Source organism: Hippopotamus amphibius, chromosome 1 (assembly GCF_030028045.1).
Source record: "Hippopotamus amphibius kiboko isolate mHipAmp2 chromosome 1, mHipAmp2.hap2, whole genome shotgun sequence".
Lineage (NCBI taxonomy): Eukaryota > Metazoa > Chordata > Mammalia > Artiodactyla > Hippopotamidae > Hippopotamus > Hippopotamus amphibius.
Window position 1 is genome coordinate 239629427 of NC_080186.1, and position 26710 is coordinate 239656136.

Here is a 26710-nt window from a genome sequence, read left to right on the forward strand (position 1 = left end):
ATAGGAATGCAGTATCTTAACAAAGAGAACAGAAATAAATTAAAAACCAATTATCAAAGGCGTACTGTACAAAGAATATGATCTATGAACATAGATAAAAATACACAGAGAAAAAAGACTGGAAAAAAATATACCAAATTATTAATGACCATTTTTCTCCAGGGGCCACAATGATTTCATCTTTTCTGCCTTTCATGTGCTGTCTCATTTTCTAGAAAGTAAATCAATCTCTACTCAAACACAAATGTTAAACAAAATTATTCACCCTCATCTTAAAATCTCGTCAGTAAAACTGCTTTACCGATAACCACCGACGTAATGACACACCTGGAATCAGTGCCGTGCTGATAAGGATGTCCACCTCCTTGCACTGCTGAGCAAAGAGCTTCATTTCAGCCTCAATGAACTCTTTGGACATCTCCTTTGCATATCCTCCTTGGCCCTCACCAGATTCCTTCAAGTCCACCTCTAATGGCTCAGCACCCAGAGACTTGAACTGCTCCAAAGCTGCAGCCCTGGCGATTATTGAAGGGAAAGCAGTGGTTATTGCAGATCCTTCATACAGAAATCAAGATCATCGTTTACATCATTTTTAAGAAGATAAAACCGTATATACTGAAAAGCAGAAACTTTCTTTTGATGTTTCTTATCAGATTGCTTCAATTTTTTTCTAAAGGCAGGTAACACTTTTATGATAATATTTTTTCTGGAAAAAAAAAACTATAGGAAATTCCAACTCTCAGTTGAGTTACAAAAGGAATTTCACTATTGGCAACTCCAGTCATCAATTAGCAAGAGCTACAGGTAATTCCTGCCATCAGGGAAGTTTGGGAAATGGTGGTCAGAGCCCATCCGTCCCCTGGCAGCTGTCATGGTTAGGGAGTGGGCACAAAGATAGGATGCAGAAGGCAGGGCAGAAAAGGTAAGGCATGGGTGAACAAGAGCTCCTCTTGGTTCCTGCTGATTTGAACAAGGACGCTTGTAGCCCAGACTGCCCGGGGAGATCAGCTGGTGACCAGGGGGCAATCAGCCAAAGCTGAGGACAACAGAGAGGAGACGCGAAGAACCTAGTCTGGATGGCACTGACCAGCTGCCACTGGTTCACTACTGAAAGGGAGTACTTTCCTGTGAAAAGGGAGTCCTTCCCACAGATCTTCACTTCAGGGAGAGAATATATTTTCTTATAGTTTAGGCCAATTTGAGCTGGTGTTATCCAGAGGGCTAAAAAGTTTTAGAAAAGTCTACTATTTTTAATGAAATAAGGTAAATTCAAAATGACATGTATGTACGTGTGTGTGTGAGAATGTGTATAGATATATATAAAATGATCCCAATTTTGTTCAGAAGGTATGGACATAAAAATCTATAAGAAATCATACAAAAAAATCATTACAATTATATCTGGCTGGCACAATTATAAAAGGTTTTTTATATTTTTTTCTTATGTTTCTCTGTATTTTTCAATAATCAACATGTGTAATTAGAAACATAAATATTATTTTGTCATCTTTTGCCTTCAAAATAATTTCATCATTTATTCATCAAAATTTAAGACGTGAATGTCTTTTGACCCAAAAATTCCATTTCTAGGAATCTGTCCTAAGGAAACACAGTTGACCCTTGAAGAGCACAGAGGTTAGTCACCCCCACTTCCTGCAAAGTTGAAAATTCGCGTATGTAACTTTACAGGTGCCCCCTCTGCATCTGTGGCTCTGCATCCAAGGATCCAACTGACCCACAGATGGTGTAGTACCACTACGTACTTACTGAAAAAATCCACACATAAGTGGACCCTAGCAGTTCAAACACTGTTGTTCGAGGGTCAACTGTAATGAGGTATCTCCAAATATGTATGTTCTTATGTATACAGTATTGCTCACATACAGTAAAAAAGTCCATTTATAGATTAGTTAAATAAGTCACTGTATTTCTACTCAATGGAATTTTGTGTAGCCATTAAACATACTTGTAAATAAGTAAAGACCTTCATTCTCTACCATTACGTTTTTTAAAAAGTTAAATAGTACTATTAGTAAAATTACATGTTTAATTAATGCGTAGAAAAGGGAATATATACTAAAATGTTAATAGTTATCTCTAGTAAACAGTTATCTCTAGTAGAATTTTAGGGTATTTTATTTTCACTTTTTGTACTTTTTTATATTTTTCTGAATTGAGAGAATAAGCATGTATTATTTTTACAATCAGAAAGAAAGTAAACTGGGTAAGTTATTAAATTGATTTGTTTCTTTTTATATTATGTAAAATAGGGTTATTTATTCCTATTTCATATACTTACAATAAAGAACAAACAAAGAGAGTAAGCATTTAGTACAGGTGTCTGAAAACTAAAGCTCTTGACCGGCCAATTGTTTTTGTAAACAAAGCTTTATTGGAATACACACCAAAAAAAGAAAGTAGAAACCTAATAAACTTTCTAACAGAGGCAAGATACTATCGTTACAAGTGGAATTTCCTAGTTATTGTCTGAAAGAATTTAGAAAATGACACCCATATAATATCACTGGGCAATGAGTTGTCCTTAAATTTTCAGGATGTTTCCCTGAAAATAATACCATTCCGTTTTTCAACAAGAATTTATAATCAAGTGTGTTTTCCAACATATTTAGATTTCATATTTATAATATGATACTAACTGCCAATCTCAAAATGGTGATTAGATTAACTAATGAGCTATAATTACAAGAAAAGCATTACATCAGACCAGCCACACCTTTCTTCATTGTATATTTGAGTTATCTTAATAAACTGTAAATAAAAATGAAGCAACAGCTATATTCTAGCTGTCTACTCTCTACATAATCTAAACCAAAGACATCAATACAACTTTTATAAATTCTCAGTAGTTAACCCAACACTGAGTTTCACATCATCTCCAAGTCAAACATATATACTTCCACTTTAATACTACTGTCCACTACAATGAAACGTTGAACAACCTCATTGTGCCAGACGAGGGGGGGTCTTCAATAACTTCACATCTGCAAACATTAAAAATTAAAAGCTAGGACGAATGACATGCTTCACTCTGGCTATCCCTGGCTTGGGTCCTGGTTACTTCGGAAATGCCCTTTCTCATTTCAGCAGGACAGCTTTTCATCAGCGTATTGCTCCTCCAAACTCCAGGTAAGCACTGTAAACCTTATTCTATTGGAACAGTCTTTACTCTGAAACGTCTCATTCTTTTTAACTCTGAACGGCTGCATTTCTTTTCCATTACTCTATATTCAAGATTAGCAGTGGTCTTATTCCTCTACTGACGGCAGCTGATAGTAACAAACTACGTTTCAGCCTTGAAAAAGTATTAGAACACAGAAATTATAACAATACTCAATAAGCATGTAATAAAAGCTAGTATCTCGTGTCTTCGGAAATAAAGAACAATTTTCATCGAACTTCTTTTTAAAGGAATTCCAGGAACGTGCTGATATGCCCGCTTTAAAGAAATATGCAATGAGCACAATCAAGTACTTGCACCTGGGGGCTCTCCTGCTGCCAAGCCAGCTTGATCTGCTTCCTGCCATTCGCTGCGGAGCACGCCCTCACCCCCACCCCGTCCACTCTCCAAGAAGTCTCCCCTGACCCCCCTTCACAGTCACACACATCCTTGTCCCTGCCCTACCCAGTGCCCAAACACACTCTGTGCAGAAATAAGACACAGCAGAGCAACAGGTTATAAAGTCAGGATACAGAGAACTCTGGTCCCATTGCTAATTTACATGAAAACACAAGACTGAATGTGAGCCGTTCATGTGCAATGTTGAAATGATTTCTGCTGTCCTGGGTCTGGGTCCTTACATTTTTTTTTCCCACTAAGTAATACATGTTCACTTTGCGTTAACTTTGAAATACGTGGAAACACTTTTAAATGGAAAAAGCTTACAGAGCCGTTTCAATGTGCTACGTCAATTTACAAAAGGAACGCATAAAATCCACCTGAAACAAAATGTTTTTACCTTAATAGCAATCACTAGCAAAGCCCTCACCTTGTGTCAAATCCCCGAACGATCGCACCCATCGACTTTGCTGCACCCGCAGAAGCCAGCCCGGCAACGCCACCACCAACTATTAGAATCTAGGAAAGAAGGCAGAACCCATATGTTTTAAATAAAGTTCATGATCAACTGATTATGTAAAATCATCCGCTAGTAGCTCTCAGAGCCAGGGACACAGCTGGCATGCGACAGTACACCAGGTGGCGATGGTGGTGATGATCCGCCCTCAATAAAGGCACTGTGGGGATAGACTACTCTTTAACTGGACCACCACTGCTTTTAAAGTTTTTTAAAACTGATGGCAAAGGCCAACAACTTCACTAAAAACTGTATGACTCTCAGCATCTCAGTGTAAAAACTACATACAGCACCACCAGTATTGCGTATGGTGAAGACTGACAGGCTCTTTCCCACAGTATCAAAGCCACTTCTACTAAAATCCCCAGTGTAGTATTTCAGCGCCCTCTCCTCTCTCACATTTTAAGGTTTTCTATGTTCATAAAATGTTAAAATAAGTTTCAAAGATGGGTACAACTTTGGTGCAACATCTATTACTATTTTGAGCGCAAATGTTTCTACAAGAAACAGCAGGTAACCAACCACCTAATTTTGATCCATTTTGAATGAACTGCACCTGAAATCCAATGCAAAGTAACTCATCTCCCTAACTAAGGAACGATCAGAGCCAAGAAAATCAAAGACATCCTCAGAAACAAGTCTCCCTGCCTTCTAAGAAACAAACTAAGAACAATGTTCTCTCCAGTCTGGAATGGGCCTTCCAGAGAAAAGTCCTATTATACTTCCCAGTCAACGGAGCAATTTCTCGTTGCTGTTTAAAAAAATAAAGCCTCCCACAGAAACAGCGAAATTTATAAATTCCCACCCACCCATCATGCCCACTTCTTCTGCTCCTTCAAGAAGACTAGGCCAGCGGAATTGTGCTCCAGTGACCCTTAGGCAGTGTCTCAGAGATCGTGTGAATGGATCTTAATGGGAATGCTTTGTTTGGGGGGTGGGGGGGGGAGGTTGGGATGGGAGAGAGGGGGTCTGCAAGGAAGGAGACAAAGAGGCACTAGCGGGAACAAGCCAGTTCTGGGTTCCAAGGCACCAACCCCACCCCAAACACTGAAGCCCCACCACCACTAAAAAACAAATAAAAAGAAAAAATAAAATAAAATAAGTAAAAATCATAGGGCTGGGCCAAGTTATCCTGAATCAAGAAATAACAGAAGAGCCCATAATTTAAAAGACAGAATCCATTCTTCAAAGAGGGGAGAGGGGCTTGAAAGGGAGTCAATGATCCATCATGCCTTCATTATGAAGCTCCACAACAAACACAAAAGCACAGGCCCACGAGCTTCTGGGCATGGCGCCCAAGGAGGGCACGGAAGCCCCACGCCCTTCCCACAGCCTTCCCCAGTCATCTCTCCCAACAGCATATTCATCTGCATCCTTCATCAGAGCCCTGCATCATAAACTGCTAAACAGGAAGTAAACCGTTTCCTGAGTTCTGCCAGCAGCTCCAGCTAATTCACAGAACCCAAGGAGGGGGTCATGGGCACCTCTGATGTATAGCCAATCCGTCAGAAGCACAGGTGACAACGTAGACTTGTTACTGGCATCTGAAGGGGGTGGGAGCAGCCCTGTGAGCCGGAGCCCTTAACCTGTGAGATCGGACACTATCTCCAAGGACATACTGTCAGAATTAAGTTAAACTGTAGGACACTTGGCTAGTGTCACAGAATTGCTTGCTGTGGCGAAAATCCCCACACATTTGGTGACCAGAAGTATCGGAAATGTCCTATATGGGGTGAAAAAAAACTTTCAAAAATGTCAAAATTCATTTTTTTCCAACCAATCTTAAGCAGCTTTGAGGCTCCACCATACATTTGTATATGACACACGTCATCGTGACGTTAACACAGAACAAAATTTTTTAAATAACTGTTTTAAAACTATAATACCCTTGTCTAATTCACAGTATGAAGAAATACTAGAAGTTTTACCTACCTTAGCTGGAGGAACCTTTCCAGCAGCTGTGATCTGACCAGTAAAAAACCGTCCAAAATGATTTGCTGCTAGTACAACAGCCTTGTAACTTAAGAAAATAGATAAATAAATGGATAAATAATTCTATAAAGTTAAAGAACTTAAGCTTATATAGAGAAATTATTAAAGACTAAGAATAATAGCTAACATTTCTATAGTTACTAGTTACTACTATCTGTCAAAAACAGTTCAAGGTGCTGGTATACACACTTACTCCTTTAATCTTCACAACAATCCTATGGATAAGTATAACTATTACCTTCATTTTCTCTGTGAGGAAACAGACACAGAGAGGTGAAGAGACTTCACTGAGGCCTCTCAGCTAGTACATGGCAGGGCCAGACGTCTGACCCTGGCATCCCGCTTACAGAGACACACTCTTACCCATGATGCTCTCGGACCTCTTCGCAATGAGCACTACAGAAGTTCAGTTGGGATTAAAAAAGAGAAATGAAGGGAAGGCAAGAAAATGCTAACAATGGTTTTCTTTGGCAGTTGGGACTACAGATACTTCAAACTTTCTGTTTTACTTCATTGTCCAAATTTTCTTTGATGACTCTGTAGTCTATATAATAGAGGAAAAAATCTTTAAAATTAAAAAAATTAGATTGGCTACATGCTCGTACATAATAAAATTCCAACCTCACAACAAAAACACTTCCTTGATCTCCAATGGCTGAAACCATGGGATTTTGAGACAGAGTGACCTCAGTTCAAGTCCAAGTTCTATCACTAACTAGCTTTGTGACCTTGGGCAAATTTCTTTAGTTCTCTAATCCTTGGTTTCCTCATCTATAAAATGGCAACAAAAAGAGTCTCTTAGTCTTGTAAGGATTAAATGAGATACTACAGGTCAAGCCCTTATCATAAAACCTATTACAGTAAGTGCTTGGTAAATATGTTTTTAGCTAAAGAAACACTCTATGTATCAAAAACTAGTCATTTACACTACCTTTTCTTTAATAGGATATTTTTATTACACTGATTTCATTACCTATTACATTAATCTCATTTCCATATTACTTTATGCTTAAAAGACACTTTTACATACTCTGAGTAATAAATACTCTACCTTAACATTATAATGCAAAGATTAATATCATAGTGCAAATATTATAATGATAAGATCCACCTGCTACTTGACAAAAAAAACCTTTCCCTGGTTATATGTTTGTAAAATAAATTTGATATAATAATTAATGCAAAAGCATGTAAGTTTCCACTATTACTTAAGTTAAATTATATTAGAGCAAGAAAACAATATTTTAATGATTACATTATTTGTTAGTCTTAGTTCTGAATCCAAGTAATAAAAATTTTCAGAGAGCAAACATGATAAAGATTCAAAGGCCACTGTAAGAAATTAATTTTGGAATTAATGTTTTAAAAGATTCAGTTGCTATACTGAAAAAATAACAAAAACGAGACTGATTACACAGGAAATGTACAAGAAAACGTTGATAGTGGGAAAAAGTGATAAAAGTGGGCCTTTTTTTTGATGAGAGCAAAAAGGCTCAGAATGAACATCAGTGAACTAGAAAGAGCATGTCTTCATGGTAATACGGCTGTGTGTATGAGTTAGATAACGAGTTATTACACATTGTACGGTAAGTATACTAGATGATTCATCTCTAACTATGCCTTTTGCATATATCAGCTCAGAACATAAGACAGTGGTTCTTTAAACTGTGTCCCTGGATCCCCAAAAGTTCACCTTTCAGCCAACTCTGGGGCCACTGTGGGTGGGATAGAGAACAAAGAGAATGTTTTTGGACACCCTTCTATCCCTCAATTCAACAAAAGGCCACTTTGTTCTTATTGGATTTCTTTATACTCCCTCCTATTTCATTTGCTCAAGAGATTCTGCAGCTGAAAAGAACTGATCTAGAGCTACTGGTTAGGATAATCTTTCCCACATGTGCATTTCACGTAACAAAAATCAACAGCACCCTTAAAACCTTACATTGTACATTTCCTATATAAAATTCTAAGTCCCACGCTGCATGACATAACTCTTCCAGAAACTAAATAAATATGACAAGAGTTTATTTTGTCCCTTAGTATTAACTCACATCACAAAAAGTATCTTCAAACCAACCATTTGCCATATTACATAAGGATAACAAAATGTGTTGCTAACTTGTCATTTTTGTTTACTGCATCTCATTTATATCAAAAGTGAACAGTTGACACCCAAAGTAGAATCTGTGGCACATTTGATATGCTACATCTAAGATACGAAATCTAAGAAAACTTTCAGCTCATGTATCAGCTGTAAAAGTCTGTGTTCAGGTTAGTCTTTTCTCATGCACCATTTTATTTTTTAAACATTTTCATCTCTTGGCACTTTATTCATATTAGCGAGTTGTCATATTAATAGTTTTCATGCTTAAAATCTAATTCAGCTAATTCTTAGATGAGCTGATTTCATAAGCATCGTTCTAGATTTCCCCACTCTCCAGGCAGAGTCACAACCGCTGCACTTCCACAGCTGCTCCTGTCCCTGTCCTGCTGCAGGCACGGCTACTCGGTCACAGCCACATCCCTCTGAGCTGACTGGGCCTTGGAATTCTTTCATACGCAGCAGTCCAGGCAATAAATGGGGGATGTGCTAGTGCTGGTGGGCGAATGACGTGTATTGCCATCTTGGCCATAATTAGCCCTCGGTTATCAACGTTGGTTTTAACACCAGATAAAATTTCTCAAGTGCAGACATTTTCCCTATTCGTTAAATATTTTAAGTTTACCTACACAAAACCTAATCACAATGACAAGTCTACCCATATGTATGTATTAGATGGAACCATGTGAAACTGCTAATATCTAACCATTTTCGATCCTAGGACAACAGCAATTTATGTTAACTAAATTTATTGTGGTAATAATTTCACAATATATACATATATCAAATCATGATTTACACAAACTTATACAAGGTTCTATGTCAATTACATTGTAATAAAACTGAGGGGAAAAACAGTAATTTCAACCTAATATATACATAAATTCACACATACACACACACAAAATACAGTATATCCCTGTTAAAGTACAGATAAATTCCAAAGAACAAAATTTGGGACATTATGTATTCAGAAATCAGAAGTACTTTCTTAGCATAGACTCAGAAGCCTTATAATTAGTAAACTACAATAAGACTTTCTACACTGCACCCTCTTTCTCATTCTTTATAACTAATAGTCTTAAAAACAGTACTGGATCTATGTGAATTTTAAATCATTTGTTCTAAATTGTTATCAATACCCTTGTTATTGACTTCAGTAAAATATGAGTTTAGTATATTAAGGTTTTTGGATAATTATAAATTACTAACACTATAGTTTACTTACCATGCAGTTTTTCATGAAACAGATATTAAAAAAATAAGCACGCACTTCATTTAAAAAAAAAAGTTATTTCCTTTGGTAGAAGGAAATACTACTTCCCTTCTGCCCATGAAGGTTAAAAAGTAGTGTACAACAGCATGCAAAGTGAAGACCCATTTCTCACTGACGACTGTGGGACAATACAAGTCTTAAAAATAACTGAAGTGCACTCTCAGAAGGCTGCAATCTCCAGCAATGATTACAAGTAAAATCATTGCAAGAGAGAAGAGCTACAGTGAGCATGTTTCTGTGGTACCATTGTGCTTCTGTTCAACTGGAATGGAAAAGAATCAACTTACCCAGCAATGTTGGCCATGGAGCTTAGGGCATCATATCCCTGAGCAATGGTGACTCTTGGAACCTGGTCCATCGCCAGAACTGTAGTTTTCCTTTTGGAAAGTTTATTCAGCAAGTCTGGATTTTGGGCTGGGTAAATAAAACTAATCAGTGTTCCCGATGTCTTTAAAAGGTCAGCTTCATGAACACCTAATGTTGGGTTAAGCATAGGGGCTCGCACCTGAGAAAAAAGTCAAGTCACCGATTAAACATGTAAATTCCTTTATCATGTTTTTAAGTAAACAGAATTAAAATAATATGCTATGACTGATATAACAATCTAGAAGTAATCTCTCAGCAATAAATTTCTGACTCAATTCCTAAACAAAATAAGGCACGCAAACATCTATGCCACCCATCACCCGACTGAACCCATGACCTGGTCTGAGGAAGGAGCACACAGACCTGGAAACAGTGTCAGGGCAGGTTTGACAACGAGAGGTAGAGCAGTAAAGGAAAAAAAAAAATATGCAGTTTCTACAACAAACCTGTTCTCCAAAAATCTATTACTCTGGTAAAATTAAGAGACGTTAGAGTAAACAGACAGGAAATTTTTGTTGTGTGCTCAAAAATTTCAATTCTTGTTAATTTTGGCAAGCACAAACGTTTGGAGTGGTGAGAAGTTAAGAATATCATAAACTAAAATTTCCATGGTCAACTATATAGACTTATGTCACCTTAAAATTCCAGAAGAATATCTATGGATGAACACAACCAGTGGCCTTGCTGAAATGGGTTTAAGCAAAAAGCTACAACGTACTCTGTCATGTTAAGTATCAAGTCAATGAACACACACTGCACATGCTTGAAAGTTTCAAATGCCCACTTTTTCAAGCCAAATTTTTAAAAATCCCATTTAAAAAGGTGTTTTAAAATGTGTTTCACATCCCTGTTTAAAATCAGTCTTCAATTAAAATATATCATTTCATTAGCTCCCAATTTGCAGCAGTAGTGCTTTCAGGCTAGTAAGCACAGGAAAAGAAACAGCTCTGGGACTTATGTTCTCAAAGGAAACAGAAACACTGGGTCAATACTTTCATTTCACAGCATTTCATCTCAATTTACCTAAGAGACACCTTTATCTGTTATTCCCATTTCAGGTGTTGATCTGGTGATGCATGTGATTTTAGGCTCTGGACTTTAATTAAGACTTTCTGACAAGGTCTATTTTTCCTCAGTGAGAATCTATAATATAGACTTAATAAAAATTAGAGGACAACCTTGAATTAATTCTCCTGGCCCCTATCAAATGCTCAGCTGAGACTGCTGACATCTGAGTGAGTTAAGCCAATAGAGCATTTCCCTGAAGGAGCTCTTTGGGTCACTAATTCCTAAGGATATAAACGGGCTTGACTCAAAAAAGAGACGCTAAAACCAAGTAGTTAATTAGTACAAGAATAAAGTTATTGGGCTTCCCAGGTGGCACAGTGGTTGAGAATCCTCCTGCCAATGCAGGGGACACGGGTTCAATCCCTGCTCCAGGAAGATCCCACATGCCGCGGAGCAACGAAGCCCGTGCACCACAACTACTGAGCCTGCGCTTCAGAGCCCGTGAGCCACAACTATTGAGCCCATGGGCTGCAACTACTGAAGCCCACGTGCCTAGAGCCCATGCTCCGCAACAAGAGAAGCCACGGCAATGAGGAGCCCGTACACCACGCACCACAACGAAGAGTAGCCCCCACTCACCGCAACTAAAAAGAAAGCCCACGCACAGCAAAAAAGACCCAACACAGCCAATAAAATAAAGAAATTTAAAAAAAAAGAATACAGTTGTTTAAGTATTTATATTACAGCATTTCTCAGTTCCCTTAACATGCTCACACACACTGTGAGTCTCTAAAAGGAACACAGAGCATTTCTGAAACTGATGTGCACCCTACTACTCCTTTTCTGTGGGACATCTCAAAAGGTTTGATCCCTAAAACATCCATGAGAATGGATTATATTTATTTTTCTATTTTCCCTAAGCTCTTTTTTAATTATACATCACCGAGTATCAATATACCTAAACACTTAAAAACTTAAACTGAATGACTATTTATCTCCATTTCATAAATATTGTTATTAATTTTCTGTAGAAGAAAAGTTTTGTGTCTCCAGAAAAAAACACTATTTAAGACCCTATCAAGTTATTCAGTGGACTATGTGTTTAAAAAACCTATGTGACTGATTCCCCCTTAGAAATCAGTGTAGAAAAATAGCTAGTCTATTCTGAAAAAGTGAGAAGCTTATTTTAACCTGATAATCATGCTTATTTAATCCATACTTCCCTACTTGCCTTGGTTACAGAGGGCTTAGGATTCAAGTTAATGTTCAGCTCTAATAATTATCCATGTTGTACTCTTGATACAATCTCTCTTTTCTCTACATGATTTTTTTACTTCAGGTTTTATTTGTAAAGTTCTTTAGATTAGATCTCTATTACACATTACCTTAAGACTTTTTATTAAAGTAGGTAAGGCTACTCAAAGCCCAACATTGCTTTTTCCAGGACAGTCCTTCCCTCTTTAGAAATAATGCTCATGTCAGTTAAATCACCGTTCCTCCAAGGTATCAGAAGGTCACTGCACATTCAGTCCCAGGAGGAGTTCCATGCCTCCCTTCCATTCTAGTAGCAGTTAAATACTCACCCACCCAGGGGGTATTGTGGACATACAGGAACCATGTAGTGCAAATCTTCCCTAGCCAATAAGAAGGGAATTTCCACATAGCAAATGTAAAAAGGAAGATCACTTCTTTTCTCATGGTTAAATATCGGTCACATAGCCTGACAAAAGTTCTACTGGAACATGAAGAATATTCACAACATGCAACCATTTCTTTAAGAAAAAAGCATCATTTGAAAATATGAAAAAATGTAACAAAAGAGAAGGTGATTTAATCTTTCTATGAGAACATTTAGAAAAGTCAGCATGCCATAAATGGAAGGGGAAAAGGAATAATTACTTTAACCACCAAATCAGAAGCCAGCACTTCCTTCACCCCTTGGATCTGGGCACCTGCTGCTCTGTAGTGATCATCTGAGAACTTGGAAGCTTCGCCAGCGCCCGATTCCACAACAACATTAAAACCCTGCTTGAGCAAGGCCTGAACGCCAGCAGGAGACAGTGCTACTCGCTTCTCATTTTGGAAAATCTCTTTGGGGACCCCAACCGTCAATTGCTTATACGGAATTCCTACAACAAAGACAAAAAAAATTTTGGTAAAAACACCACCAAACGTCAGTGTTTCAATAACACAGTTCAGGAAATGGAAATGGGCAATGTGTTCAAAATATATTGCACGTACCAGCTGCTGTTCAAAATGATGATCCTGACTCATAATTCTCTGGCTTTTTTTGATAGGTGATGGGAAATTTTTATACCCACTCTTCCAAAAATCCTAAATACTTTATTTAACCAAATGACTCTCTTCAAGGCATATAACTAGCTTAGTTTATTCTCAGGAGAAAATGGGTTGAAAGGCCACTCAACATGCTACCTCCACTCATCAAACTAACCCTTTCGGGTTTATGGTCTCCTGGTCTTTACCTTTAAAGAAGACAGAAGTAATGAACTATTTTGAAAAACAACCCTACACTAGACACTTTGACAGCCTGCCACACCCAAAGTCCTTTTCTCCGTAATTTGGCCACAGGCAAGTCCTCATACATTTTCAAAGGTTGTATCTTAAGACCTTCCATTCTTGGCTACAAACTGATGAGACCAGGGGTCTGCAGCTGGTCAAAGATAACCGCCTACAGGGCAGACATAAAAGAAAACCAGCAGCCCATGAGATGACTGATACAGGAACTCTCCCCAAGGACACTCCACGTGACCAATGACTATCCCACCCAATCAGGTTCTCTCAAAGGGAGTTTCGATGGGAGACCCACCAAAAAGGACAAAGGGCAGCAGCTGTGTGTACACACAGCCATGAGGCAATCAAAGGGAGGTCAGCAGCTGCAGTAGCAGAAACAGCAGTGGTGGACGTGCAGATGGAACAGGGGAGTCACAGCTGTGAGATCCAGGATAACATCCCACTTCTCCAAAAAGGAGACGAAGGGTTTCCTGGGCTCCCATACTTCCCGAGAATCCATACAATGAAAATAAGCCCTCATCACAAAATATAACCTGACAGGATTCTGCTCCCTGCAACCCAAAAGAACATGCACAACACAGAGTTACAGTAATCACAGATGGTCCAGACCAGCCTTAGCTAAAGTACACTAGTTTCTTCTGTTGTTTTACTCAACATATGGGCATAAACAGATTTTATTTTAATGAAGATCATCTGCTTCTATATAAGTTTAAAGTTTAGAAAACCTACTCTAGCAATCTAAACTGAATATATACAGTAAAAAAGTAAATCAAATTATCTCTACCTTAGAGAAACTAAATCAACCTAAAAATAGCTGCATTTAGATGTACAGTTTTAGATCCCACACTATTTAAGCAGTAATAATTGGTAGTAAACCAAAGGCAAACATATGCTGAATCTTCCCCTCTGCTTGAAAGAGAGGAAGGAAAATAACTGAACGCTGGTAAATTTCTTGAATTAATGTGCAAAATTAAATTACATAAACTTAACTGGAGTTCACTTATCTGACAACCTCAAATTATCTAGGTCCTATATACCATAAGCCAAGGAAGCTACCAAAGACAAATGAAGTCACATCAAAAGGATTTAGGAACCAACCTGAAAGGGCTTCCACTGGCCAAACATGAGACAATTTGAGCATCAAAAAGAATAATAGTTCATTGCAATGTAGTAAAAATACATCTAAGGATGTTAAAAATCCATGAACTCATGATAATAATAAATATTTCAAAATTCAAAAAATAAAATATTCAAGAAATATTTTTTCTAAAAGCTTCACTGGTCAACTTTGGAGAAAGTAATGTGTGGTAGGCAGAATAATGGTCTCCCAAAGACATGCATGTCCTAGAGCTCAGAATCTGTGAATACGTTACACTACATGGCAAAGGAGAATTAAGGTAGCAGATGGAATGAAGGCTGTAAACCAGCTGACCTTGAAACAGAGAGAATATCCTGGATTATCTGGGTGGGCCCAATATAATCCCATTTAAGGAAATGTGGAAGAAGGGAGCAGAAGAGTCAGAGTCAAAGAATAATCTGAAGATGCTGTCCTGCTGGCTTTGAAGACGGAGGAAGAGGCCATGAGCCAAGGAATGCAGGCAGTCTCCAAAAGCTGGAAAAGGCAAGGAAACAGATTCTGCCCTAGAGCCTCCGGAAGGAATGCAGCCCAGCTGACACCTTGATGTAAGCCCTATAAGAACCACTTCAGACTCTGGCCTCCAGAAGTGTAAAGTAATACACTTGTGTTACATTAAGCCAGTAAGTTTGTGATCATCGTTACAGCAGAAGTAGAAAATGAGTACATAAGAAAACCAACTGATTAGTGAACAACTATTAAATAATGGAGAATAAGCAAATATCTACCCACCTTTCCAGTACAATCTCAGAGTGACTGAATACAGTTGGCCCTCCATATCCACAGATTCAATCAACCACAGGTTAAAAAAAAAAAATTCCAGACAGTTCTGAAAGGCAAATCTTGATTGTATTAGGCACTGAGTAACTACAGATGATTTAAAGTACATAGGAGGATGTGTGTAGGTTATATGCAAATACTATGCCATTCCACATAAGGGGCTCGAGCATCTGCAGATTTTGGCATCCATGGGGGTCCTGGAACCAATCCCCCATGAATACCAAGGGATGACTGTAATACAGGGAAAGAATTTATAACAGAAAAATCCCAGCTAATAAGTGAAGATAAAATGGTAGAATATCACCATTTTAAAGCCCCTGATAAAATCACAGATTTAGTTAATAATCATTAATCAAATGGTTGCTACAGCCTTTGAGTGAAAAACTGATGGGAACTTCACAATAGATGGATCACACTGACAACATCTAAAGTCACAGATTAATCTTCCTGACGTAATGCAACAGCTAGTACACAGCATCACCTATGACATAAACTTGCCAGAAAAAGCAAACCTGAGACTGATCAAGCCTCTAGATCTAGCTAAACATCACAGAAAATACAAGGGACAGAGAAACTGGCTAAACAATACTAAGGGAATTCAATAAGCTAAACCTAGTGTGAGAAATTCTACAGGACAACTAAATTCTTTAACAAATAAATTAAAAAGAAAACAGAGGAGAGAAACATACAGACCAAAAGAGACCTAAGAGACAAGCAAGCACACACAACATATGGACCCTGTTTGGATCATAGTTTGAATAAGGCAACTACTAAAAAAAAATAAATTGAGAAAATATTAATTCTGACAAACTACTTTTCATGCTTTTCAATGGGGTGATGAAAGTATGGTTATATTAAGGAATAAACAGAATCCTTATCTTTTAGAGATAAAAAAACAATTATTTAGGAAATAGTCAAGAACCAGAAGTTAAAGTCTTACACAAAGTTGACACAGAGATCTTGAAGTCCGCGCCTTCACTCACAAGGACAGTTCCCATGTGCTCAATGTACTTATTGCCTTTTACTTTACACACAATTTTAGCACACTGGATAATCTGGCTTTCCAGAACACTAAAAAAATCTGAAGGTAAGGCCCAGGGCTCTCAGAAGCAGGTACCCTGCCAATAGCGACTTGTCACGTGAGAACAAGGAAAGAGCTGTGGAATCTAAAGGCAGACATAAGAACTCAAAAGACCTAGCAGTTTAGGCCATAGTGCAGAAACAACCCTACAAACAAAAACGGATTATTCTAAATGGGAAACACTTCTGGCTTCTCCCAAATATCCATGCTGTTCCTCCCCTAAGAACAACAGAATGCTATTGTTATGTGATTATGTTGCCATCTAGAACAAGAGACTAAATGTTCAAGTGTCCCTTAGAACTACACACAGCCACCCGTCTTAGTTCTGGCCAATGAGCTATATACACAGAGTGCCAGGAGGGTCTTTGGGCAAGATGCTTAAAGGGATCTGTCTCAGCTTAGAATGTTCCCTTTTACACTCTCCTCCTTCTGGCTTGCACCCCAGAACAGGAGCAAGTGGGGGTCCTAGCAGGGAAGGCCTTGTAGGCCCTTGGAAGACTTCAGCTCTTACTCCATGTGAGCTAGAAAGCTAGTTGCAAATCTTGAATAGAAGAGTGACATGATCTTTCATTTCAAAACGATTATCCTCACTGTCACGTACAGAACAGACTGTTGGCAGGGACAGAAGTCGAAAACACAGAGACCACTTAGAAGACGCAAGCAATAGTCCAGGTGACAGATGATGGTGGCTTGGACCAGGATGATAACCATGGTAATGGTGAGAAGAGGACAGACTCTAGATACAAGGTAGAGCTAACTATACCTATTGTGAGGGTCTGGAATGACTCCAAGGTTTCTGACCTGAGCAACTGCCATGAAGCTGCCATTTACTAAATCAAGAAACATTAATGCAGATCAATGAATACACTTGGTTCCTAATTTTTGAGCACAGCTGAGCCATATATGATACAATTCCCCAATACCAACTAGGAAAGAGGAAGAGCTGCTAAAAATGGCTACTATGAGCCATAGGTTCCTGGGTATGACTCAAATGCTTTAACATTTTTCTTTGTCTATTATATTTTCTTCTCTGTTAGCACTGACAGTCAGGAACTCCCACACATGGAAAATATAAGAAAGCATTCTTTTGGTTTTTTACTCCAAATGATCACTCACAAGCACTGCCTGGCATATTTTGTCTATCATCAGGAGATCTACTGGCTCCTACGATGTGAAGTGAGACTTTACCTGGTTTCACAGGGGCTTTACACCACAGCACCTGATGAGTATGAAATGTTCGTAAAAAATCCTTCTTCCCAGGTAGAACCTTACAGGACCCCAAACTGCTAAGAAAAGGGCACGAACAACCAGTCACCACTGTTTTCAGTAGGTTCGCCATATTCATAGGAGTTCCCAACTTCCTGAGTCTCCAATTTCCTTGAAGGTAAATCACTAAAGGAAAGAAAACAAAACATTTATGTGCTGAGAAAAACATACTTTGTCTTTTGCACATCAAAAACAAAAAAAAAAAAAGCTAATTCAAAGAGGCTGGAAGATAGAAGTTAAATGTGGGCATCTACAAATTAATTTATTTGCCAGTCCTTTACTTACTGACGATGCTTCAAAAGTTTGTTTCCAATTCAGGTATTTAAAATTTGGAATCCGTTTTCCCACTTAAACTGTAGTTATAAACTCACTATTCGATCCCAAGCTAGGTCACATAAGTCTAAGTGATCCTTAATGTAGCTGGAAAGTTTAAAAAAAAAAAAAAGCTATAAAGTCCAGTCACATCTTACCTGAAAGTTATAGTCTAAGTCTGCTTGTCCAGCAAAAATTGCATAAAATGAAAATTACCCTTAAATTCCCTTAGATCATCTAAAATACTGTACAGTACAGTAGTACTTGTTTAGCCACCATGCTGTACAGACAACACTGACATCCTTTCCAGTACAGCAGGACATTCACCCTGAGAGACACCCTCCAAACACAGACTGACTGAGTGAACGAGAGAGTCATGTTTGCCACGTATACATCTCAAGAAAATTAAACATGCATGGAATATGACTCCAATTTAAAAAAAGAAAGAAAAATTCCATGGCTAACTTTATCACATAGGTTTGTGCTTGCAGATGTGGGCATAACTAGGAATTCTGTCAGTGGTTCTCACACGTGGCCAGTTTTTGCCAGCTGTAATTGAGCTAGGTGAAGTGTCAATGACCTTGACTGTTTTGGAGGCTGCAGTGGTTACTTCCACCACCCTCCACGGCAGATCCCCAGGGGTACATGGAAGGCACTCCCACCATTCCCCTGATTCTCAATGGCCTCTTTTCTTCAAAAATGGGAAGTAGAGGACCTGGAACTCTATCAGGCGGCCTCAGCTAACTCTACTAACTATGCCTCTAGGCTCTGCCCCAACATACCCGCCCTCCTGGGGCCCAGCACCCAAACCCAGCAGACTCCATAAACGTACTTACAGCCTCCAGAGGAAGAAGAGTCTAACATTTTTCATATCATAACTACTGTCACAACTCCCTGAAGCAACTTCCTACAAATACCAGAAAGCAACACTGGGAACAAAAGCGCTCGATCCAGGTAGTGCTTATTCTTAAAATGCCCTTTAATTCAACAAACATGTACCAAGGGCTGAGTCTCAGAGGCACAGCCATTAAGAACATCTGTAGAATTACACTGGAGTAGGTCACAGACTTGGAGATAAGAAAAGTCAACAAGTAATAACACGGAAAGCAGAGTAACACAAATGCGAAGTTCAAGGCATCAAAGGAGATCATGTCCTCCTACAGGGCGAAGGAAAGGAAGGCAAAGGCATCTGACAAGGAGAGAATACTATGAAAAGAGCTAAGGAAGAGGGAGCACGCAAGATGTGTTCAGGCACGCAATCAAAAATGTGAGTAACTCTCTGCATTCGAATAGGTTTTACATGTTCAGAGTATTTCCATATGTGTCATTTCATCGCAGTCCTAAAGCATTCCTGAGTCAATAAATACCCTCCGCTTTCATTTATGGGTCACTTCTAGGGTTATTCATGGCTGAGAATGGAGAGCAAACAAGTTTAAAATTCAGCCACCCATTGGAAACATTCCCTGAATCTACCCCAAGAACTGAGAGAGATACAAAGATAAATAAAAGATAATTCTTGTCTCGAGGGAGATTCTGTCCTACCATGACCAAGGACCTAGTCCTAGCCCAACCCCCTCACTTACCCTAGTTTCCCTTCTCGGATCATCCCAGCTCCCCCAATAACCACCATTCTCACTGGTCAGGCTTACCCAGACCTCTTCAGCAAAAGAACAAAGCTGGTTATAATACAGCCCGGGTATCGTCTAAGCCTGCCACTCGCCCGCTGTCTGACCTGAACCTCTCAGCACCTCAGTCTGCTCATCTATAAAAGGGGCACAGGAAAGCGCCTTTGTAGGGCCCCATCAGGCTCTGGAAGTTTTATGATTAGATGAGATTTTGCAATGCTTTAAAGCTGAAATCCTGTGTCATGGCCTGGAGTCTGGAAAATCTGCGTTGCCTACTTGAAAAATGGTAATCTGATGTTGAGCAGAGCCTTGGCATCAGACATCAAAAGGGCCAAGACCTTCAGAGACCAATTTCTCCCCAAAATTCCACTTGATTCACGTTATCAGCATACAGGACAGTGATCAAGAAGTAGTTTCGTGGCAAGAAAATGTCACTAAGCCTAAATCAAATAAAAAATGACCTTGAAAGGTATTCAGAGAATATTTGAACCATGTTATCATAGCCTAGTACTTGTTTACACCAAAGACAGTACAGTTGACTCTTGACCAGTGGGGACAGGTGGCTATTTTTCAACAGTAAAAACTACAATATACACAGTCCGTGGTTGGCTCAGTCCTTGGATGGGGAGCAACTGCAGATACAGAGGGCCATTATTCAAAAGCCAACTGTATTCCATCTTAATTGTCACATTTTCCCCTATCTTTGCTTTAAAGTTCTCTGCTCTTTTATTATTCATGTGCTTCTATGGCTTTTAAGCAATGAAGCAAAACTTTACAACTCAAGATTGAAAAAAAAATGGTGTTTTTTTTTTAGTATGGCATTCATACAGCCATTTAATGTAAATTATCTTGGTAAATATCTCCCCCAATAGACTAAAATCCTTGGAGGCAAGCACCTGAGAGAGGACAGCACAGAGGCTAAGAGGGTGAACTCACGGCTGGAAGCCCCCACTCCGCAAAGCGTTAGCTGGGTCACCTTAGCAAGTCACTTAACTCCCTTGTATCTGATTTCACCACTGTAAAATGGGGAAAATAACAACAGCACCTACCTTGCAGGGTGAGGATTAAAAGGACACAGTATCTTTATCGCTATCAGTGTTCACTTTGGTATTGCCTCTGGCCCAGTGCCTCGCACAAAACAGGAAATAAGCAAGTATTGTGTGACCGAGTGAATGAATAACTAGCGCTAGGTACCTTGAAGCCTGGAGATCTATGAACACATTCTCCAAGGAGTTTCAGGAAACCTCCTTTAAAAACGAAATGCTGTGTAGCTTTACGGAGAGGGGACACCATCAGCAGAAGCAAGCACCCCGAGCACCCTTGCTGACAAGAAAGCAACCCTCAACTGCCCATTCAATTCACGCACACGCGCTCAACAGCCAAAGTCTGCAAACAGACGGGGTGCCTCGAAGAGGGAAACATCTTAAGCAAAAGCACACAAGCCTCACCGTTCCCAACAGCGCCTGTCCCACGAGACGCCTTACAGACAGACTCCTTAAGGACTCCTCGCACCAGAGGGCGAATAAAGGACGCCTGCGTCTGCCATACACAAGCCACGCTTCCCCGGCGGGACACAGCAGCCAAGGACACAGCACCCTACCGAAGCTGAGACGGCCAGGCCCCGTGACCGCGCCGCCGGCCACCGGCGCGGCTCCTCCCTCAGCGCTCCTCCCTCAGCCGCTCCTCGGCCGCGGGCGGGCGGCGGCCCGGGGCCGCTCTGTACACCCTCCCCCGGAAGCTGGCTGGCCGAGCCGGCGTCCAAGCCCCGCCGCCGCGGGAGTTCGAGTCGGCGCCGAGCACCGGCGGCCCGCCCCGCCCCACACACGGCGTCCCCCCTCCCCGTCTCCAGCCAGCACGCGCCCCCCGCTCCCCCGGGCCCAAGCACGGTGTCGGGGCGTCGGCGGCAGGCCCTCCGGGCGCGCGCCGCACCGAGAGTCCTCCGTGACCTCCCTCCCCGCTCCGGTCGCGCCCGCCGCCCTCCGCGGCCTCCCCGCGCCCGAGACCCACTCCCCGCCGGCACGTCGCCCCCGCCTGACACGAGCCAGGCGGCCTCGGGGCGCAGGGCTCGCTCTTCCCGGCCCGCGGCCCCCGGGATCTCCGCGCAGCCCCCGGCGCTCACCTGGCGGGGAGGCCGCGCTGGCCGACCCGGGCTCCGGCCCTGAGGCGCGGCGCCTCCGACCCGGAAGCACAGCCCCGCGGCGGGGCGCCCACGTGACCGCGCCCGGCCCCGCCCCCCGCCCGCCGGCCTCGCTCCGGGTGGGGCCGCCACCTCACGACCTGGCCCTCGGCGCGCGGCGCCGCGTCACCCCGAGAGGCCCTTCCCGCTCCTCCGCGGCGGCGCCCAGCCTCTCCGTCCCGGGCGCGACCTGCGGCCCCCCGCCCGCCTCGCCGCGCCCCCTCGGCCGGCGACCGTCAGGCACACCTGCGGCGGGCGCGGGGGTCCGCGGGCTGCGCGGGCCCTCCCCTGCGGAGCCGGGCGCCCGGGGCCGCCGCCCCTCTGGCGTCCCTCCGGAACCAGGGGCGCCGCTGCGGCGCCCGGCTGTCCTCCGGCGCGCTGGCGCAACAGCGGAGCTCCGCACGGGACGAGCCGGACGAGAGCGGGGGGCGGCCGAGGGGGTGGGGGCGGGCGGGGACGGGGCGGACGCAGGGGTGGAGTTCGGCGCCCCTGAGCCGGGGTCGAGGCCCGAGGGCGGACGCGCGCCCGCGGGAGGGGCCGGTGGCCGGGGCTGCAGGAGTGGCCCGGCCCGGCCCGGGCGGACGTCCGCGCGGCTGCTCGGGGGCCGTGAGACGGCACGGCGTGTGCTGCCTCGCCCGCAGGGGTCTTCTGATGCAGCGTGGGGGGATAGGACGGACTGTGCATTGCTTCGCTCATCCAGGGCTGAATCATCAGGAAGTGTCGCTATGGCCACTGCTTTTTCACTTTCATTGAAATACTTAAGATGAGTTAAAAAACCGTGACTCTCAAAGGCAGGAGGCAAACAGATATTCCGTATCCTTGAGAAGACATAAGAGACAGGGAAACCCTCACTCTGGGAACGTTTCTTGTGTTTAACCAACACGAGACGTCATTCACCTTGAGGACATCCACTGCAGGCAGACGGGGTAGAAACACTGTTCCTGTCCTGGAAGAGTTCGCAGTCAGGAAAGGACACGGTCCCGTGTTTTAAAATAATGATGAACCGTGGTAAGTGCAACCCTAGAGACAGGCTCAAGGCACTGCAAGTACAGGGAGGCAGGAGTAATTGACGAGGATTGAAACTAAGCTCCTTTCGCAGTATACGTAAGTCAAGTCATCATGGTGTAGGCGCTAAACATGTGCAGTGCTGTATGTCCATTATATCTCAGTAAAACGGGAAAAAACAGGTCGGTTTAAACCACGTGGGTGGGTGGGGGGAAGGGGAGCAGGAATTTGCTTCTTTCCTCTCCCAAGGCTTAAAAGTCAGTGGTTCCCAGCTGGGGACAATCTTGTGCCACAGCGTCTGGGGACATTTTGGTCATCACAGCTGGAAAGGGGCGGCATCGAATGGGTAGAGGATGCTGCTGGACACCCTGCGTTACACAGCACAGCCCCTTACAGCCAGGAATCATCTGGCCCCAAGCGTCAGTAGTGCTAAGACTGAGAAACCCCGGTTTAAGTAAATGCTCAGTGGCTTCTTTAAGTTGACTTATTTGTGCTTACATCACAGGAGAACACATCTGAAGAGGACATACCGATTCTCACTTTTTCTGTTAAAAAGTATATGGTAATTTTAAAAATGCATTATGCTCCTTTGTCCAACATAATTTGGGTGCATTGCTCCAGATAAAAACATTTGTCATTTGGAAGATTGTGTTTTAGGCTTTAAACTCCTACATAATAATTACAACATATTCATTGGAATTACCAAAGAAAATTGGAATAGTTCCAAAAGTTTGTTTTAAGTTAGTTGCTTCTGAATCTTAGACACTGTCTTGTATAAAATTTTTGCAAAGATTTTATATCCCCTATTTAAGGTGCTGAGGACTTTGTCCATTTTGATATCTGCTCCTTCCTCCTTGGCTTTCCCAGCCTTCAACCCCCACTTAGAACAGTACTTCTCACATATAGGCAGATTTTCACTACAGATTGTTCTCTGATTGATATTTTAATTTTAAATATATTTTTAAATTGATACACATCAAAATTTAATCCCGCTAAACTTTGGAGACGTTGTACCCACAAATGCTTAAAGGTAGTATTTCATATTTAGAGTCCTAATCTATCCATAGCAAAAAAGACAAATCTTTAGAAGAGTGTAACACACCATTAGGGTCAGCTTTGAAGCCTCAAACCACAGAGGTGCCCAACAGCCAAAAATCAAAATGTAAACAATGCCTGAGAAAGTATGTGATCAAAAACTGAACTATATAGGCAACATGCTACCAAAACCCTGCATCTAGTTAAGACAAGGCCAGAGAACAGGTCAATTTAATATTTTCATTGCGGTGCTTAGGTTAAACAGTTATCAGCAGTTTGTTTTTTCGTCTTCCCTTTTATAAGTAATTATTAGCAAAGTAAACAACTCCAATGAGATAATATGCTTAGACTCTGGGGATCTTTAATTATGCAGACACTTGACAGGTTTCAAAGCAACAAGTCACTAATCTCAATCTCAGCCCTCTTCTCTCAGGCAGACCAATCAAAAGTGTGTTTGATTGTAGGAAGCAAATACTAACCAACTAAATGAACTGACACTAATCAACATTAATAGGAAGAGGATAGAGGAGAACTGACATTAAACAGCCAGCACAAAGTTAAATAACTGGCAATTTAAGGTAAGCGAAGCTAGTTTGCACTTAGAATTGTAAGCATCTAAAACACCAGCTCTAAGCATACCTTTGTTCTGTCCATGTAGTAAGTGCCAATGATAAAAATCCATATTTTTTTAATGAATAGAAACAATTATTTAATGATATCTTTGGGGGCCTGGGAAGATGGTGAGGGATAGGAGCTGTATTAGTATCCAAGGGCTGCTGTAACAAATTACCACAATCTGGGTGGCCTAAAAACAACAGAAATGTACTCTCTCACAGTTCTGGAGGCCAGAAGTCTGAAGTCAAAGTGTCAGCAGGGTTGATTCCTCTGGAGGCTCTGAGGGAGAAAATGTCCCACACCTCTCTCCTAGCTTGTGGAGAAGGCTTCTGGTTGTCAGCAACCCCTGGTGTTCCTTGGTTTGCAGACACATCACTCCAATCTCTGCCTCCTCTCCACATTACTGCCTATTCTGTGTGTCTCTCTGTGCCCAAATCTCCCTCTTCTTCCTCTTATAACGACATCAGTCAGTGGATTTAAGGTCCACCCTAAATCAGGATGCGATCCTTAGCTAATTTCAAATGATGGTGGTCACAAATTTTGGGGAGACACTGCTCAACCCACTACAGGGGCAGTCTGTGTGTTTAAGAGTACAAAATGTAAAGAGGCGCTTTTGCTGGTTTTTTTAACATGGGTAGGTTTACTAGCTCTTGAGTTTAAAGTGAAAGTTCGAATTATTTGGAGTATCTGCAGGTGAAAGTTGTTTTGTATTAGTAATTAGAAGAATTTTCCTATAAAGTTGTTTACTTTTTTAATAAAGACAACCTAATTGAATTTTCCCTTCAATTTTTTAAAAAATATAGCTATATATTACATAATTACCATTATCAAACTACTTGATCATAAACTCCATAATAGCAGTTAACATGTTCATACTTTTTAAATATTGCATCTGATGAAAACTCTAGTTCAAATACTTTTTAAGCAGTTTTGTGAACATCATCTCTTCGTAGATCTTTTTTTAAGGCTAGATGTTACAAAACAGAAAAGCAAAAACCAGATTCTGGTTTTCGTTGGTTTTCATCTTACCACTTTCCTATCAGCTCCTACTTCTTTAACCATTCATGCTCAAGTCTTTCACCTCTGAAATGTGCAAATGTTTTCTTGGCCCTCTTTCCTGTTAACGCTGATATTGTCTTATTTCCAGTTTACTGTCAGCTGTGCTATCACAACTCAGCCCAAGTCTCTCTCCTCACCTCCAGACTCGGGCAACCAACTGCCTGCTGGTCATTTCCACTGAGATATGCACAAGTATCTTAAGCTCAACATGAGAAAACTCCCTCCTGATCTACAAAGGACTTGCACCTACAATATATAAAGAACTCTCAAAACTCAACAGTTTTTAAAAATCCAAACAGAAAATGAGCAAAAGGCATAAAGAGATATTTCATCAACGAGGGGTATAAGCACATGAAAAGATGTTCAACATCACTAGCCATTAAGGAAATGAAAATTAAAACCACAATGAGACATTACTACACATCTATACGAATGTCAAAAATAAAGACAGCGACAATACCAAATGCTGGCGACGATGGGGAGAAGCTGGATCACTTACACATTACTAATGACAATGTAAAATGGTACTCCACACTGGAAAACAGTTTGATGATTTCTTAAAAAACTAAATTTGCTGACTTTCCAGGTGGTGCATTGGGTAAGAATCCACCTGCCAATGCAGGGGACATGGGTTCAATCCCTGGTCAGGAAAGAGTCCACATGCTGAGGAGCAGCTAAGCCTGTGAACAACAACTACTGAGCCAGCACTCTAGAGCCCACGAACCTCAACTACGGAAGCCCGCAAGCCTAGAGCGCATGCTCTGCAGCAAAAGAAGCCACTGCAATGAGAAGCCCGCGCACAACAACGAAGAGTAGCCACCACTCTCTGCAACTAGAGAAAGCCTGTGGGCAGCAGTGAAGACCCAACGCAGCCAAAAATAAAAATAAATAAATAAATAAATTTATAAAAACACACAGACACATACACACTAAACTTGCAACTACCATATGACCCAGAAATTATACTCCTGGGCATTTATCCCAGGGAAATGAAAATGTATGTTCACACAAAACCCTGTACATCAATGTTCATAGTAGCTTTATTCATAATAGTCCAAAACTGGAAAGAAACCAGATGTGCTTCAACAGGGGAGTGGTTGAACAGACTGTGGTACATCCTTACAATGGAATGCTTCTCAGCAATGAAAAGAAATGAAGTATTGATACACACAACAGTTTGGATGACTCTCCAGAGAATTATGCTTAAAGAAAAAAGCCAATTTCGAAAGGTTACATACTGTATGATGCCATT

At 41.3% G+C, this 26710-nt stretch overlaps 1 protein-coding gene across 4 annotated transcripts in view; it reads right to left on the reverse strand.

The window, feature by feature from the left end:
- Positions 1–22144, reverse strand: part of NNT (nicotinamide nucleotide transhydrogenase) — an 80456-nt gene extending 58312 nt beyond the window's left edge. Inside the window, exons 1-7 of one of the 4 annotated variants that reach the window (XM_057743798.1) lie at positions 21991–22144; positions 17554–17757; positions 12737–12966; positions 9751–9968; positions 6027–6114; positions 4008–4096; positions 328–515 (exon numbers count right to left, since the gene is read on the reverse strand). In XM_057743798.1, coding sequence (XP_057599781.1) covers positions 328–515; positions 4008–4096; positions 6027–6114; positions 9751–9968; positions 12737–12966; positions 17554–17710 — 970 coding nt within the window. In that variant the 5' untranslated portion in view covers positions 17711–17757; positions 21991–22144. Of the gene's footprint in view, positions 1–327; positions 516–4007; positions 4097–6026; positions 6115–9750; positions 9969–12736; positions 12967–17553; positions 17758–21016; positions 21194–21687; positions 21783–21990 lie in introns of those variants that run through there. The other 3 variants (XM_057743793.1, XM_057743785.1, XM_057743805.1) reach the window with 3 other exon arrangements.
- Between the last annotated feature and the right edge of the window lie 4566 nt (positions 22145–26710).